This window comes from Schistocerca piceifrons, chromosome 2 (genome assembly GCF_021461385.2).
Source record: "Schistocerca piceifrons isolate TAMUIC-IGC-003096 chromosome 2, iqSchPice1.1, whole genome shotgun sequence".
Taxonomy (NCBI): Eukaryota; Metazoa; Arthropoda; class Insecta; order Orthoptera; family Acrididae; genus Schistocerca; species Schistocerca piceifrons.
The window spans coordinates 403,726,147-403,743,859 of NC_060139.1; the positions used below are offsets into that span (position 1 = coordinate 403,726,147).

At 38.7% G+C, this 17,713-nt stretch overlaps 1 protein-coding gene across 1 annotated transcript in view; it reads left to right on the top strand.

The window, feature by feature from the left end:
- Window positions 1-17,713, top strand: part of LOC124776339 (eukaryotic translation initiation factor 3 subunit B) — an 82,778-nt gene that overhangs the window by 50,372 nt on the left and 14,693 nt on the right. The window contains exons 4-5 of the mRNA XM_047251285.1: window positions 2,471-2,657; window positions 8,909-9,063. Of these exons, the coding sequence (XP_047107241.1) occupies window positions 2,471-2,657; window positions 8,909-9,063 (342 nt within the window). The remainder of the gene's footprint in view (window positions 1-2,470; window positions 2,658-8,908; window positions 9,064-17,713) is intronic.

The following is a 17,713-nucleotide window of genomic DNA, read 5'->3' on the forward strand; positions in this document are numbered from 1 at the left end:
CATGAGTCCATGGACAGTGACCCCTTTACCTATGCCATGTGCTGCTTCTGCTTGGTAGTGGATGCGTACCTTAAGGGAAACAAACTTGCCAACACAATAGAAAGAGCAGAGGAAGTAGGTGAAGGGGAGATGGGAGATACAGTATTAGGAGAATAATTCGAGATATTACTGACTGGTGTAAGTCTAAATAAGACCCATGGGACAGGTGATATTCTCCTCAGAATTATTGAGATCTTTGAGAGACAAAAATACTCCCAAGTGTGTAATATATGAGACTGGTGAAATACATTCAGTCTTGGTGAAATACATTCGCGCTTCAAGGAGAATGTGATTATTCTAGTGCCAGAGAAGCCAGGAGCTGACAGGTGTAAATATTACTGAACTGTCAGTTTAATAAGTCATGATTGCAAAAAAACTGTCATAATTTTTTTACAGAAGACAGAAGGACGAGAAAATTGGTCAAAACCATCATTGGGGACGATAAGTTTGGTTTCTGGAGAAAATTTGGATCACACGAGGTAATGCTTGGCCCTGTGACCTATCTTAGAAAATAGGTCAAAGAAAGACAAAACTATGTTTCTAGTATTTGTAGATTTGTATTGACAATATTGACCAGAATACTCTATATTTTTGAATGTAGCAATGGTAAAATACAGGGAGCAAGAGCTTATTTCAGCTTGTACAAAAACCAGATGGCAGATACAAGAAAACGAAGCAGTGGTTGGTTGAGAATGGAGCGTGGCAGGGTTGTAGCCTATCCCCAATGTTACTCACTCTGTACATTGAGCAAACAGTGAAAGAAACCAAGGAGAAATTTGGAAAAGGCATTAAAATTCAGGGAGAAGAAATAAAAATTATGTGATTTGCCAATGGCATTGTAAATCTGTCAGAGGCATCAACGGACTTGGAAGAGTTGTTGAAAAGAATCAACAGTGTCTTGAAGGATGATGTAGGATGAACATGCCAAAAGCAGAACAAGGGTAGTGAAGTGTAGTTGAATTAAATCAAGTGATGCTGAGGAATTAGATTAGGAAATAAAACAAAATAGGAGATGAGCTTTTGCTATTTGAGTAATAAAATGAGAAATTTATCGTAAAACATAAATTTAAGTGTTAGGCAGTCTTTCCTAAAGATCTTTGGCCAAAGTGTAACCTTGTACAGAAGAGAAATGTGGATGGTAAACAGTTCAGACAAGAAGAGAATAGAGGCTTTTGAAATGCAGTGCTACAGAAGAATGCTGAAGGTTAGATGGGTAGACTGGATAACAAATGGGGAGTTACAGAATCAGATTGAGGAAGGAAAACAAATTATGGCATAACTTACCTAAAAGAAGTGATCAGCAATAGGACATATGTGGTGTCATCAAATAATTGTTAATTTGGTAATTAAAGGAAGTTTGGCAGTTAAAAACTGTGGAGAAAGTCTAAGGCTTGATTACAGTAAACAGGTTCAAGTGGATGTAGGTTGCAGCAGCTATGTAGAGATAAAGAGGCCTTCCCAGAGTAGACTAGTACGAAGAGCTGCATTGAACTGACCCTTGGACTGACAAGAACAACACCACATTTGATCAAGATTGTGACAGTACACATCAGCTGCTTTATTTCGTGTAATGTACATATATACTTTTATATCTATTTCATGTATGTATCTAATTGTTTTGTTCATAAAATAATAAAAAGATATCACTGTTACCAATCGCAACAAAATGCCATTTTTCAGAAGTAAGACCCTTGCATAAGTAAAACTGTGTCATTTTGCCCATTTTGATGATTTGGTAAATCCAACCTCCACTTCTCTCGACTGCTCTTTTTCAGTCTAGATACTTGATTGGTGAAGGTATAAATTTGTCTTATTTTTATCCCATTAATTTATTAAATACCGGTAAGTTTCTGAAGTAAAGGTTTTTCTTAGGATGGTTAAAAACCCAAGTAGCTAAAAATCCAAATACTGTAGTGTGAAGCAACACATTGAAAATGTTGTACATGAAAAATTGAAAACAATGGTATTCTATATTTCTCCCTTGGTCTGCAGTCAACGACCACCATTAGAACACCTTGAGATTTATTAAAATTTCAACATCGAATATGGGGTGAATTTCGATGCTTTGTATTTTTTGTTCAGGGATGACAAATTGAAGATTTAATTGTGCATGCTGCGTTCAATCATTTTTGACTGTGTACTTAGGTTCAGTGAATATTGATTGCTTGTTGTACTGTTGCACCCTAATTTCTGGTTAGCAACTTAAATTTAAATACAAAAATGAACTTTGACATCTTTCTGATGTCAAAGAAATTACACTGCTGATATGTCACTTCAATGGAAACTTAAGCAGCCTCATAAAAATGCCAAAAAAACGGAGATGGAGTACGGTGGGAAAGAGCCAATTTGTGTTGCTGTGCTTAAAATTTTCATGTAAATTTTAGTTACTGAGAAGTATTATCTCTTAGTAATAAAGAACCTTCTCTTCAAGATATGAAGAAATTTCTGATGAATGGGAGCCACCAGAACCCCAGCCATATAAGGAGCAGGGAAATCTACATTATTACATGCTAGAACAGGATGCATTTGACCAGTATTGTGTTTCACATGGGGGTGAATTGAAAGTGTCCATTTGGCTCAACAGCAGTCCAACCCCTGAGTTGATAATGGAACGTGATGTAAGTAGGAGTATTGTTTTTATGCGTAGTTGTATGGACTAAAGTTAAGAACAGAAAGTGCCAGCCAGAACTTTTTTCATACATTACTTATATGTTAGCAACACATCAGTTGTACATAACTGATGCGATGCTAGTTTTACTGAAGCACTGAGTGTGTATAAAACGAGGGATGTCTTTTGAATGTTGCAGTTGAGATCTTTGATATTGTTAAGAGATTGTGCCATGTTAGCAATTGGTACTTTACTTTGTAATGTAGCCCAAATTGTTGTTACAGGTTGCAGTAGCTGCAAAGAGTTGTAGAATGCCGTATTAACACATTGTATGTACAAGGTAGTGGGTAGGTTGAGACATAAAAGGCTAACTTCAGTTAATCACTGTGAAAGCCAGTGTCTGTCTGCTAATATCTTGATTAGCCATTTCAGACCAGCTTTTTTCACAGCCCTTGCATTCCTGTCATGCCTCACGATAAGTGCTGCATGCATTACTTGAAAAAATACATAAGTAGCAGCTCTATCATGTATTAACATTCACGCTTATTTGTAGTACCTCTTAAGAAAGGCCTAAATATGGTGGTGGTATGATTGGAACATGTTTGTTTTTGTAGTTTGCAGATACTCCTCATAAAATGTGACAATGAGGATTGCTGGCAATTGGATGAATGATTTATTGAATTCATATTTATATCTTTCATGAGGTAATAAATCTTACACCTGTCTGTTGTAAGTATTTGTAATGTTCAAAACAAGTATAGTCGATTTTTACACAGTTTAAAAATGGATAACTTGTATATCTGATGATGATATGTGTGGTCTTTGATATCAGGTTACAGTGAGCTGTGAAATAATACTTAACATTTAAGTTATTGAAAAGAAAAACAAAATCTTGTTTGATTTGTTAGAAGTAGCAGGACGTTCTCTATTGTGACAATCTCTTCAGCTTAGAGGAGCACTTGTAACCTATGTCCTCAATTGTTTGCTCAATGTATTCCAGTATTTGTTTCCCTCTACAGTTCTTGCTTTCTACAGCTCCCTTTACTACCCCGGAAGTCATTACCTGATGCCGTAATAGATGTCCTATCATCCTGTCCCTTCTTCTTGTCAGAGTTTTCCGTACATTCCTTTCCCCTCCAATTCTGCGCAGAGCCACCTCTTTCCTTACCTTATCAGTCCCCCTAATTTTCAACATTCATCTGTAGCACCACATCTCAAACGCTTAGATTCTCTTATGTTCTGGTTTTCCTACAGTCCATGTTTCACTACCATACAATGCTGTGCTTCAAACATACATTCTCAGAAATTTCTTCCTCAAGTTAAGGCCTATGTTTAATACTAGTAGACTTCTCTTGGCCAGGAATGCTCTTTTTGCCAGTGAAAGTGCTTTCGATGCCCTCTTTGCTCTGTCCGTCATTGGTTATTTTTCTGCCTAGGTAGCACAATTCCTTAACTTCATCTACTTTGTGACCATCAGTCTGATGTTAATTTTCTGGCTGTTCTCATTTCTGCTACTTCTCATTACTTTCGTCTCTCTTCGATTTGTTCTCAATCCATACTCAGTACCAATTATACTTCATTCCATTCAACAGATCCTGTAATTCCTCTTCACTTTCAAGACAGCAGTGTCATTAGCGATTCGTAACATTGATATCCTTTTGCCTTAAATTTTAATCCAACTCCTGAACCTGTCTTTTATTTCCATCATTGCTTCAATGTACAGACTGAACAGTAGAGAGAAAAGACTACATCTGTCTTACATCTTTTTTAATCCAAGCACTTCGTTCTTGATCATCCACTCTTATTATAAACAGTAACATATTACTTCAGAGAGCAGTTGTATTTGTAAACATGAATAGATTTTAGGACTAGCTATGCAATCAGAGGGGGGAGCAAAAGATAAACACTGAAAAATTTTCTGTTTTCTTACATAGCCAATTTCTGAATGTCAGCATGTATTACTTATTTTAAACTGGCACTCTTAAGTGTGTATGTTATTATCCACCACCAGCAATTGAGGGTGAAACTTCAACGACGTCAGCAACTCGGGCTGACTAAACATCAGAAAAATTATCAAAAAACCTTGTCTGAAGAACCCAAGGGAGAAGCCAACAAGAAATTTGTCAGCAAGTGGCCACAAAAGCCTTTGTTTATTAAGCATTTAAACAGAATTTCATATCAGACTGTGCCCAAAAACTTTGGACTTTTTATTTCTTAGCATTTTCAAGAGATTGTGCGACATATTCCATTTTACACTTTCTACTGAGCCACAATATGTATTGCAGCATTCATTTAAAGAGTAAAAGCATTTTATTTTGGGCTTGTCTGTAGGCTAGTGACAGGTAACTAGCAGTGCATGTTAAACAATAAAAGATAATGTTGTCAAACAGTGCCCTAAAAATTTGAGTTTCGTTTCTCAATATCTTCAAGACAATGTACAACACTTTAAAATCCCATAGTGCTCATAGCCATTTGATTTTACACTAAAAACATTATGCATTGCATCGAAGAGTACTGCGTTATGCATTGGAGATCTGTGAAAGGTAGTAATAAGTAGTAAAGATTAGAGACAAAAATTTTAAAAAGTTTCAGGTTCAGCACACAAGTTTCCCCTTCTTAAAGCCTTCAAGAGACTGCACAAATGTTTCATTTTTTTGTACTAATTATTCGTTACAATATTTACAGTAGTCCATATAATTTTGTTAGATATTTTTGGTACAGTGTGTTGAGGATAACAATTTTCACACATCACATCATCAGCCATAATTATATTCAAAAAGAGTTCAGCTGCTACTGTTCTGATTCAGTGGCTTAATGAAGGAAGGTGTTATACCAACAACTTTTGCAAAGTCGAATAACTTTGACACATAGGAATTACAGACATTGGCTGCAAGTGGGCATTGATAGAAATCAATGGGCGAAGTTGAAAATTTGTGCTGGATTGAAGTTCGAACACAGGTCTCCTGGTTATTAGGCAGATGCTCTACTGAACCATCTGGAGACAGTGATCATCACAACTGCTCGGACTACCCTAACATGCTTCCTGCCAGACTAAAATTCTCAGCTTATCCACGCACTACTAACGTAGTGCCCCTTGCCAATCATTGGTAGTCCATGCAGTAGCAGTGTCTGGATGGCCAACAATCAAAGCATCTGCCTATTAAGCAGGAAACCCATGTTTGATCTGGCACAAATTTTCATCTGTCCCCATGGATTTAAATCAATGTCACTTGCAGCCAATGTCTGTAATTCCTTTGTGTCTGTGGCTGGCAACGCCTATATAAGACAACAAGTGTGTGGTGCAGTTGTTAGATCAGTTACTGCTGCTACAGTGGCAGGTTATCAAGATTCAAGTGAGTTAGAACGTGGTGTTATAGTCCGCGGATGAGTGATGGGACACAGCATCTCTGAGGTAGTGATGAAGTGGGGATTTTCCTGTAGAACCATTTCGAAAGGGTACCATGAATACCAGGAATCTGGTAAAATGTCAATTCTCCATCACTGTGACTGGAAAAAAATCCTGCAAGAACAGGACCAATGACAACTGAAGAGAATCGTTCAATGTGACAGAAGTGCAACCCTTCGATAAATTGCTGCAGATTTAAATGCTGGGCCATCAAAAAGTGTCAGCATGTGAATCGTTCAATGAAACATCGATAATATGGGCTTTCGGGGCTGAAGGCCCACTCGTGTAGCCTTGATGACTGCACGACACAAAGTTTTACGTCTCGCCTGGGCCCGTCAACTCTGACATTGGACTGTTGATGACTGGAAACATGTTGCCTGGTCAGACAAGTCTTGTTTCAAATTATATCAAGGGGATGGGCGTGTACAGGTATGAATCCATGGACCCTGCATGTCAGCAGGGGTCCGTTCAAGCTGGTGGTGGCTCTGTAATGGTGTGTGCAGTTGGAGTGATATGAGACCCCTGACACGTTTATAAACAACTCTGACAGGGGACACGTACGTAAGCATTATCTGATCACCTGCATCCATTCATGTCCATTGTGCATTCCGACAGACAGATTTATGGACAGCCCTGCAGGATTCATGGTGTCAGTTCCCTCCGGTACTACTTCAGACATTAGTTGAGTCCACGTCATGTTGTTTTGTGGCACTTCTGCATGCTCACTGGGGCCCTCCAAATTAGGCAGGTGTACCGGTTTCTTTGGTTCTCTGTATAAATAACTTTATGTAACTTCTGTCACAGGATATTCATATGGGAATTACTGACACTCTGCCCTATTGCCTAATTAAACTGCTTATCAGTTGCCACAGACTATAAATTGCCAAAACATCTCTGCACTTTGTACATTGAAGTTCCTTATCAATGTGTGGCAACAGGAACCAACAATGTATGTTATAACTGGGAGATCAGATTCAACGTGTTTGAAATCATCATTACTGATATTGAAATTAAAAAATGAATCACTAATATCACATAACTGCTCATGGTACTTTCATCACAACTATGCTTCTCTAAAATTCTCAGCTTTTCTTGTTGATGCACATTTAGTTTTAAGATACTCATGAGTCTCAATTTCCTTCCAGTTTCCAACAACTGCCTAAGTGAGATATAATACTGACATCACACTAATTGTCTGTATAGACTGAATTGTGCTTAAGTAATAAATTTATCCAGGAAAGTATAACACATGTATGCTGCTTTATTGGTCAGAGCCTGTAGCATTTCTTCCTTATGCTGAATTCCCTTCAGAGGTGCTTTAACATTAACCCTTTAACTGCTCTGGACGTGTTACCGCAGACGCCCTTGCACCTTTCCCTGTATACTCTGAACGTGTTTACGCGTGCCACTAGTCCTTCTATCTGGAACTCTGAATGTGTCTACGCATGCGCACATTCAAGAGTACCAGGTAGAAGGACTGGTGGCGCGTGTAAACACGTTCAGAGCACACAGGGACAGGTACAAAGGCATGCGCGTTAACATGTCCAGAGCAGTTAAAGGGTTAACACTTTGCCACCAGGTCCTAATCAAATTTATAAATTTGGCTGTACCCTCCCAATTTTCTACATTATGAACTGGCCCCAACTCAACCAAATTTTCAACATAGTCATGGCACTCTTGAGTAACCAGTTTAATCATATTTTAAACAACCTTTCTGCATTCAGTTTCTTCACAGGCAGTGTATACACAATCTTTTTGAAAGCAGAAAGAATACTCTGAATCGTGAATACATGTGCCCTGGCTGCTGCATCAGCAGTATCCAAAGTCAGTCCAGCAATATTTCCTGCCTTAAAATCTGTGTGTAGCTTGATGTGGATCTCACATAACACAAAGGCCACAAACAGTTCACGTGGTTCCACACATGAAATTCCATCCTTCGAGTGACTTAAGAACTAGAATTACTTGGGTTCACATTTATACTGCAGCTGAGCTTCCTTAATGAATTTGGGCGCAGTAGAAGGACAAAAATCAGATGATTGCAGAAACTTGTAAGCATGTGGAGAAATAGTATAGAATTAAAAGCTCTACATCAAATTTATGATAAGCCTTGGATTGAAGGGGCATTGTAGTTCTTCATACCTCCTTTAACTGGTGAAGTTTCAAGAAGGGAGTGAATAACAGATACGTTTAAATCTCTCTCTCTCTCTCTCTCTCTCTCTCTCTCTGACAGTAATTAATTCTGTACATAACTTCAGAACATTTTCAGCTTTAGTTACGCTGCTGACTGATTTTGGAAGTGTGTTGGCAACAGTCTTTGCATCCTTCATATACAATTTAATGCTGGGGTTTCTGCAAACTGTTATGTACACAATAACTGTGGGCTGTTTGGCAAAACTGTTGGCTGACCTTGCTTTCTCGGAGGTGTCGGATGAACTGTAGATCCCCTATAACTCTGTTGTGGATTAGCCAGTTCTGAGATTTGGAGGAAGGCCATAGCATGCCACTTCCCAGTAGGACCATGCCTAGTAAAGCACTGTCATGGTAAAAAAAAAAATTTTAAGGTTGATGACAGTTTTATATTTACTGGTACAGTACATGTATTTTCACAGATCTGAATGGGGTTCCTTTTTATTCCAGTCCTTTTGTGTAACCCGTGCTTATTAATGGAGTTTGTGTACAGTCAGCCCCATCTGATGTCACCCCTCCAGATCCTTCACAGTATTAATTGTGAAATAACATTGGCATATTTGACATTATTTCTGGTATTTAGTATTTGAAAAATAGACTCTCCATGCTTTTGTAACAGTTGTTTAATTCTTTGTGATGTTTCATTACTAGATGTTGCTCTGTTTTAGCGCTGGTCAGAGTCCCACACAATATGGTCCCCACTCGGAACTTACCTTGCTACCTTCCACAAGCAAGGTGTGGCTTTGTGGTATGGAGAAAAATTTGATAAACTCAGATTTTCACATCCTGGAATTCAGTTTATTAATTTTTCACCCTGTGAAAAGTAAGTTAATTCTGTCAAATTTTAATTTGTGGATAACATTAATTTATTGGTATGCACTGTGGAAAAGTCTTTCATGTTAGTAAAGTAGCTGTATTGTGTGAAACCCAGTTCATTTTGTTCGTCCTCAAAACCCAGGAGACATCATTTACCGGCACCCAGATTAATGCTTTGTTCCTTGATCTCCAGAAGGCATTGAGTACAATTCTACGCTGCTGCCTAATGAACAAAATACAAATGCGCAGAACAGCTGTGTTGTGGGATTGAAGAGTCATCTCAGTGTAGAGATTTTGGACTTAGATTTTTGGACTTAGATTTTTGGACTTAGATTTTTGGACTTAGATTTTTGGACTTAGATTTTTGGACTTAGATTTTTGGACTTAGATTTTTGGACTTAGATTTTTGGACTTAGATTTTTGGACTTAGATTTTTGGACTTAGATTTTTGGACTTAGATTTTTGGACTTAGATTTTTGGACTTAGATTTTTGGACTTAGATTTTTGGACTTAGATTTTTGGACTTAGATTTTTGGACTTAGATTTTTGGACTTAGATTTTTGGACTTAGATTTTTGGACTTAGATTTTTGGACTTAGAAGTATATTTGGGTGTATCCCAGGAGAGATTTGTAGGGTTTCCACATATTTACAATATGTATTAATGATCTTGGTGCAGGCACTGGCAGTAGACTGAGGCTGTAAATAAATGTAGTGTGTTGATCATCAAAAGACAGAGATCCACTAATGTTTCATTATGCTATTGATGACAAATCACAATACACCGTAACTGCCATAAAAACGTAGAAGTAACCACTTAGTGTGAGCTAAAGTGGAATGTCCACATTCAACTAATCACAGGTGAGGCACATACTAGACTGACATTCATTAGAAGAATCATCAGGAAAGGGCGTGTCTTAAAAGTTTTACTAGTCAGATTGGATTGATAGAGGAAATAAGATGATTGAAAGTGCAGCAGCACTTTTCATTACAGGTTCATTTAGTAAATGCGAAATCATCATGGAGATAATCTGTCATCTCCAGTTGCAGATGCTTAGGAGAGAAGTTGTGCATAACAGTGTGGTTTAGTATTAAAATTCAGAGAGCACATGCTCTTAGAAAGGTCACCAATATATTACTCTCTCATACATGTATCTAGTGAAAAGATGTTGAAGCTGAAATGAAGAGATTCAAGCTCAACCTGAGGCTTACCAACAATTGTTCTTCTGCCCACCATTCACAACTGGGGTGGTGAAGGGAGGAGTGACAGTGATACACAAAGGTCCCTCAACACACTGCTAGGTGTCTTGCATAATGTAGGTATAGTGAAGTTGTATTTAACATCAGGTAACATCACATTCCTATACATACTGAAGGAAAGACATAAATCTGCCTTGGGGTCAATTTCTCCGGCTCATATTGTGGAGCCTCAAAAGCTACAGCTTTCAAGAAAAGTACAAGAATTGAAAGTGATTAAGCACCGTATACTGAGACAAAAAAAGTGTAGAAGTTGCCCTCTAAATCATCAAAATTTTTTGTGAGTACTCAGTAAAAAGTAGCAAAAAGTAAACAATGATGAATGCTTCCACTAGTCAAGGAAGTGCTCATTCACTGCATCTGCAGAAGTGGAGTTGCGAATCAGTCTACTACCGACTTGTAACTAGTTTCGGTGATCGATGTAGCTGCAGTATCTGAAATAAGAAAAACCATCAGAATAATAACTAAATGGTAGTGTGCCCAGTATGTGGTCAGTTCGATGAATCAGAAGAACTGAACTACTCTAAAAAAAGTCTGACTAATGGTCAAAATTGTGTTAGTAGTAGAGTGGAAAGTGGACGTTTCAGACACACATAGAGGCAGAGAAATCCTTTGCAAAAGGATGTCACCAGTGTTTCTGTCTGCAGGAGACCTGCTTGAGATGACCTGACACCCTTAAGCTCAGCGGTAACAGTATCTGTGGAATAACACTACACTCTTCTTAATATCTACAGCTATTATTATTGCTGACAGAAAAGTTCATATTTTGTGTAATATTGTGCTATATAACATTTACCGTACAATATATTCTGGATAGTGGGACTCTTCCTGTACAGCTTCTCTAATGATTCTTACTTTTTGGATATTTTAATCCTTATAATGTGCAAGAAACCAGCATTGGCCTGCCCCAGAGTGCCTAGCACTGTGAACAAGGAAGCTTAAAACAGTTTGCCTCAGATCGTGCCAAGGAAGCTGCTTAGATTATGCGTCAACTTTAACCAGCACAGTTGCTACACCCATAATGGGTCATAGAAATAGCCGGTCTCTCTAGAGCCTACAAAGAAATATGCAGAAATGCTTATTTTCCAGTGATATAGTTGGGCCTGTTAATATTCATGTCTAAATATCGACATAATGTCTGGTGGTAACAAATGTAAATTCCTTGACCTACACATAAGGTCACCATGAAGTAATTCACTGCATGACTCAATAATATTGGCTTCTCTATAAGACTGTAAAAGAAGTCATCAAAAGTAATGAAATATCGATTAAACTTGCCACACAAAAAGCAAAAACAAGGTGAGCTGTCAGCATTGTGCAGAAAAATTCTCACTGAGCAGAGCTGTAGTCTCCACTGTTCCGTTTTAACTGTTTGGGTTGTTTCTAGAGACTTGTAGAACTGGAAATGCAGGAATGAAATATATTTTAATTATGATCAATGAAGCAAAGCAACTGTATAAAGCATTGATACCTCCCAGCCAGGAGAATTACTTGCTTCAGTTGTGAAAACCTCATGCTGTTTAGGACAAAGTATTGGTAGAAACACAAGTTGATGTAGTTGAGACTGGCAGTCACAACTGTAGTTGCTATATGTTGCATTGACAAAAGACTGATACCTTCTCCAATCCAGAGAAAACTGCCTGACAAACAAAGTGAAACATTCAGAAGACATGGTCAGATGTCAGTGTAACATGTACAATATACACACAATCGGCAGGCATGTCAGTTATTGGTTTTGCAGTTCAGTGACAGGTAGAATTGTCGAAAGGGTGTAAGAGTGTTTGGGATTTTGTGTTTAATGTTGCCATGAGTCATGGTAGGGTATATAATAGGTACGATGTTGAGTGACCATTAGAGCCTAGAGTTTATAGAACATCAAATTAAGATATGTACATAATTATGTAACAAAAATTTGTGAAATATGTAATGAAGCAGTTATGTGTAAAATCAGAGATTTTATTTGCTGGGAAATAGAAGTTAACAGGTAGGCTAGTCAAATATCTATGTTAATTCTCAACCAGTTCACTTCTGCTACAAAGTACTAAAGTAAGAGTGTCATCTACTCAAGCATTTAAGTCAGAACGGAGTAGGATGCACATTTATACTTTTCCAAATGTTCCGTTGCCATGCACAGTCTTCTGTCTGACAAAATGTTTTTATAAATAAAGAAAAACATTAGACTTCGCAAGAAGTCGGTGGTACATATTTATACTGAAGAATTTTGCTAGGTATAATATTCTCAGGGCATTCTACTATTTCACCAGTAAATAAGTGAGACTAAATAACAAGATTTGAGTATCCACAGTTTATATTCAGCACAGATTGCAGTTTATTGGAAACTACATCAGCTGCTTCAATACTGACCTTCCAAACTGCATCTATCATTAATCCCGCAGCCATTTCGAGAGGTATACTTACTCTCCAATTTCTTGATACTGTTGGCAAGCCAGCTGATATGACTTCGGATGTATGAAACTGAACTGAGCACTATAGAACTGTTGAATGCTGACAAGGATTCACTCACAGGCACTGTAGAATCGGAAGAAAAGTTGTCCAGGCTGACTTCACAACTTCAAAGAGCTTACTGTAGAAAGTCACAGCTTCAGTCCATGTTGCCCACCTTGTTATCACTGGCTCCAGAGGCAGAAGTACACCAGATAGCTGCTTCCAGAATGAAATGTTTCACTCTGCAGTGGAGTGTGTGCTGATATGAAACTTCCTGGCAGATTAAAACTGTATGTCAGGCCAAGACTCGAATTCGGGACCTTTGCCTTTCGCAGGCAGGTGCTCTACCTACTGAGCTACTGAGGCACGACTCACACCCTGTCCTCACAGCACACACACTGCCATTCATTGCAATACATAAGCTGTATGTGTAATATGAACTAAGAAGGGAATGGTCCAGTAAGACATGTTGAAACCTACCCTGAAATTTTTTACACAGGAAGAAAATGAAAGAAATGCACTGTCAGAATTTTAGCTGCTAAGAGGCTCTGCAAGTATTAAAAAAATAGCTGAAAGTTGCCAAATTCGTAGCACGCCAGGTGGCGGTAGAAATGTAGACTCTCTACTGGCACTGTAGAAACTGCAGATGCACAACTAGGTGCGCACACACACAGCCAAGATTGGGGGTACATTTTTAAACAGAAAACATGACACAACCTGATTGTAATTTGTAAAGGACATTTCAGGTTACCATTCGTTGATAGTTTCTCTGACACTACAGTACAGTTACTATTCTCTTGAATTAGTCACTTAAGTAACATCTGTTCAAAATTATCAGTTGCTTTTTGCAGTATTGGCGAGTATTGACAATACATATAAAGCTGAATTAATATTTATTGTTCTTTTGTAAGGCTAATAGTACCTTTTTTCTCCAGTTTCACAGTAATGTGGAATCCAATTAACATTCTCAATTTAGCAATGATGAAATATGAAGAACATGGTTTCCAGCTGAAATCACCTACTTCTCCTGAGAACCTACGTATGTGTCACTTGTTAGTTGATTTCCTTGACATTCATTCGAATGATATCAACTTTTCTTTTGAAATTGTGGATATGTTAGAAGAAATAGGAAATAACTGTGATGATTCCACGAATTGTGGTTCAGACAATGTCAATTGTGCCAGTAACAGTTCTGAAGAAGAATGCCTTCCAAGTCTAATAAAAACATGGACTATAACAGCTTTCAGTGACAAAAAAAGGCAGTGAAATATTGGTTTAATGAAGGAGAGAAAAAACACTTGAAGTTACGCAGTGTGTGAAGGCGTTTTTGTTTCATAAAATCGAAGCTTGAACTGTACGAATGGAAGAATGAATTACATGAAGTAAGAAACGGAAACCCAAAACCATGTGAATGAAAAACTGTTCGAAAGATTTAGAACCGCTCGTGAGAGGCTATGCACTGTTATCGATGGAGATCTAAAAGACTGTGCCCACGAAATTGCATCTGACATGAACATTGCTAATTTCCAGGCTTCATCAACCTGGCTTTGCAGGTTCAAGAAATCATACAGAATAGGAAGTCACAAAATTACCAGGTTTACGTCATGTACACGTGTAGAGCAGCTGCCGGCGATTGACAATGCTGTAGAGAAATTCATAGCTGATATAAAGACGAATCTTGCTGTTATCCCCCAACTGCTGTTTATAACTCTGATCAGAACCACAAGGCAAATTAGGACCAAAAATAAAAGATGGACTGCTTAGTTGCAAAAATCTTGTAACTGGTGTATTAAAATCTGGAAAAATGGGAAAAGAATAATTTTCAACATTTCCTTTGTAACGTATTCCTATTATCTGCAGAAACTAATTCATTGCATTTGTTGGATTCATGGTAATGACATAACGATGCCTCTGTTTTTGTGGAGGTCGACAAAAAATTTGTTGATGTAATGTGAAATCTGTCTGGAACTACTTGTGCGATTCAACCTCTCGAAAAAGAATTTTTTCAACAGTGGAAAGCATTTTTCAGGAAATTATCAGACAACTTAATTTCCAATACTTCTCTCATTTCAGGTTTGTCAGCAGAACAGTATTCTTAAGCTTGTCATTTGTGCATTACCAGTTTTCTTCGCCATACATTTGATAAAGTATGCTTGGTATGCAGTGCACCATGCAGAACAATGGCTGGGACCATATCTGATTCCATCCCAGTTATGTCTAAAGACTAGTGGTTGCTGCGAAGTGCCTGACAGCGTCAATTTTTCCTTTGTCCGGTGTGCCTGGAGCAAGCAAAATGTTTTGTCATTCAATACACACTTCGCATTTTCGTGACTACAGAGAATAAATAAAGAACTGTTTCACTTATGGTCAAATGTACGGCATTCAAAAATTATTATAAGGAGTCGCCTACAGGAATTGTTATAAAATGTAGTACTTTCATTTCAACAAATTAAAAGTCCTCATTGATGGAAGTATGTTGCATCAAACATTGCAGTGATTTTATTTTCTCTGCTAGCCACTTGTTACCAGAAGTATATGTGCAAGAATTGAACTGTCGATATGAAGTTATTAAAAACATGTTTGTATAGTTTAAGCTAGGTTTTCAATGGAGCAAACAAGCTAACAAACCCAAGCAAAAGAGAATTTTCTTGTGTACCCGGTATGCCTCTTGCAGGTCTTTCAACTAGACGCCACTGCAGCTACTTACGTGTCCGTAACCTTCCCCAGTTACCTTATCAGAAAATGGAGACCTACAGTTGAACGTGGAATCCAAACCACATGTCCTTCGTGGCTTCTCCAACATCTGTGAGAAGTGAATCTTCGGTTGAAAATTATAGAATTTGTGATCTGAATGGGGTTTGAGCCTGCACTCTCTGGATCATGAAGCATGTGTGTTACCACTATAGACCATTGTTGTTTTAGAGGGAAAAAAAATATGACCATTAGACCTTCTGTGTGTCACCTCTTGAGATGATGCTCAACGTCAGTAATTAGTGTTCTGTTCATAAATTTCCCTTCAGGGGTAATGAAAAGCCAGGGGAAAATGGCAACTGACATACAAGGAAAATTTTGGACCAGTGCTAAGGAGATGGAGATGCAATTGAGATAAGTGCACGATCTTCATGCATGTCACGTTTCCATACAAATTGAGACGCTTTCGTTCTTAGTGCCATTTTGTGTACTACATCAAGAACAGTGCGCTCACGACGTAAAATAATCCTCACTGAATAGCAAAACTTCGTATTGTGGCTCTTAACAAGATAGAATTGTATCCTGTATGCTGAATATTAGCTCCATAAACTAACAACACAGCCTTCATAGGCAATGTTCACTACCTCGTGTTCTCTTTTGTTCCCTCTAGTATGAACGGTTCTACCCATGTACAAGCGAATGGTAATGAATTTTCTGTAAATGCTCACTTGCACATGTTCGCTTCCAATCGTTCCATTGTAAACCAGGCTTTTAAGTGCTTAAAATTGGTGTCTGTGAATCCGGATAAGTCCGCTAAGCGGCGCTGCGTGAGTGATTCGCTGAGTCGCGCACTATGTGGGCAGGGCTGTACAAACCACTGTTATAAGCTGTTCTTTGCGCGGCAAAAATGTAACCTTCCCCCACCCCCCAAATACTTGGCAGTGCATTTCTTTCGTCGTCTTCTACCTCAAAGCCCAACGTGCTCATAATTAGGTTATTGATGAAATGGGCTACAACATGTCATCTCCTCAGCAGAAATCTACACATGGTGTACATAAAGTCGGGGAACACTTTTATTTATTGCGCAAGAACCAAACACTGCACAGATATCATATGTCATTTTGAAGAAAATCCCTGAACGTTTTTTTTCCTCGTATACTGCCACTGCGTAGTTTGGTAATTTGCCAATAGTCAGCGCTAGTGGGGAAACATGGCGAGTTTGAGTGCGGAGCGAGCTTTCTGTGTGTTGGAGTTCGACAAAACCAAGTGTACTAAAACTGTTCAACAGATATTTAGAACCAATTATGGTAAGAAGCTACCAACAAGGAAGGCCATTTACCACTGGCACAACAAATTCGTTACGGTGGGTTGCTTGTGCACGGCAGATAGGCAGACGTGCCAGTGTGAGTGAAGTGAATGTGGAGCGCGTATGAGACACATTCGTAAGGAGTCCAAAGAAATTGCTTCATAGTGGATCCTGTGAACTCGAAATGGCTCCAATGACTGTGTGGAAAGTCCTGCGACAGAAGCTGTCTATGAAACCATTCAAAGCTCAATGATGATGACAACAAAGACAGGCATTTAGAGTTTTGTTCGCAGTTGCAACAATTGAATGAGGATGGGGATGGCATTGCATTGTTGATCTCTTAATTTTCAGCGACAAAGCCACTTCTCACACTAATTGGAAAGTGAACAAGCATAATTGTCAAATCTGGGGTACAAAGCATCCCCACGAATGTACTGAAATTTGAGGGTGATTACCCAAAGGTATAGGTTTTTTTGTGCCTTGTCACGACGAAAACTGTATGGGCCATTCTTCTTCGCCAAGAGCAGTCACTGGGTATTCCTACTTGGGCATGTTGCTGCAATGGCTGATGCATCAAGTGACATCGGTCGCTTCTTTCATCTTTCAGCAGGATGGGGCTCCACCCCATTTTCATTGGGAAGTTCTTGGGTACCTGAACACATAGCTGCTGCATTGATGGATCGGCTGTGCTATGGAAGGGGACAGTTGTTTAATTAAATGGCTTCCTGGATCACCAGATCTCCCTCTGTGTGACTTTCTTCTGTGGGGACACATTAAAGATCTAGTGTATGTACTGCCTCTACCATGTGCTGTAGCAGAGCTCCGGGAGAGAATATGTGAAGCGTCTGCCACAATCGACGATGCCATGCTGGGATGGGTATGGCAAGAATTCGATTACCTTATGGACGTCTGCTGGTTCTCTCATGGTTCACATATCGAATGTTTGTATAAAATTCTTCC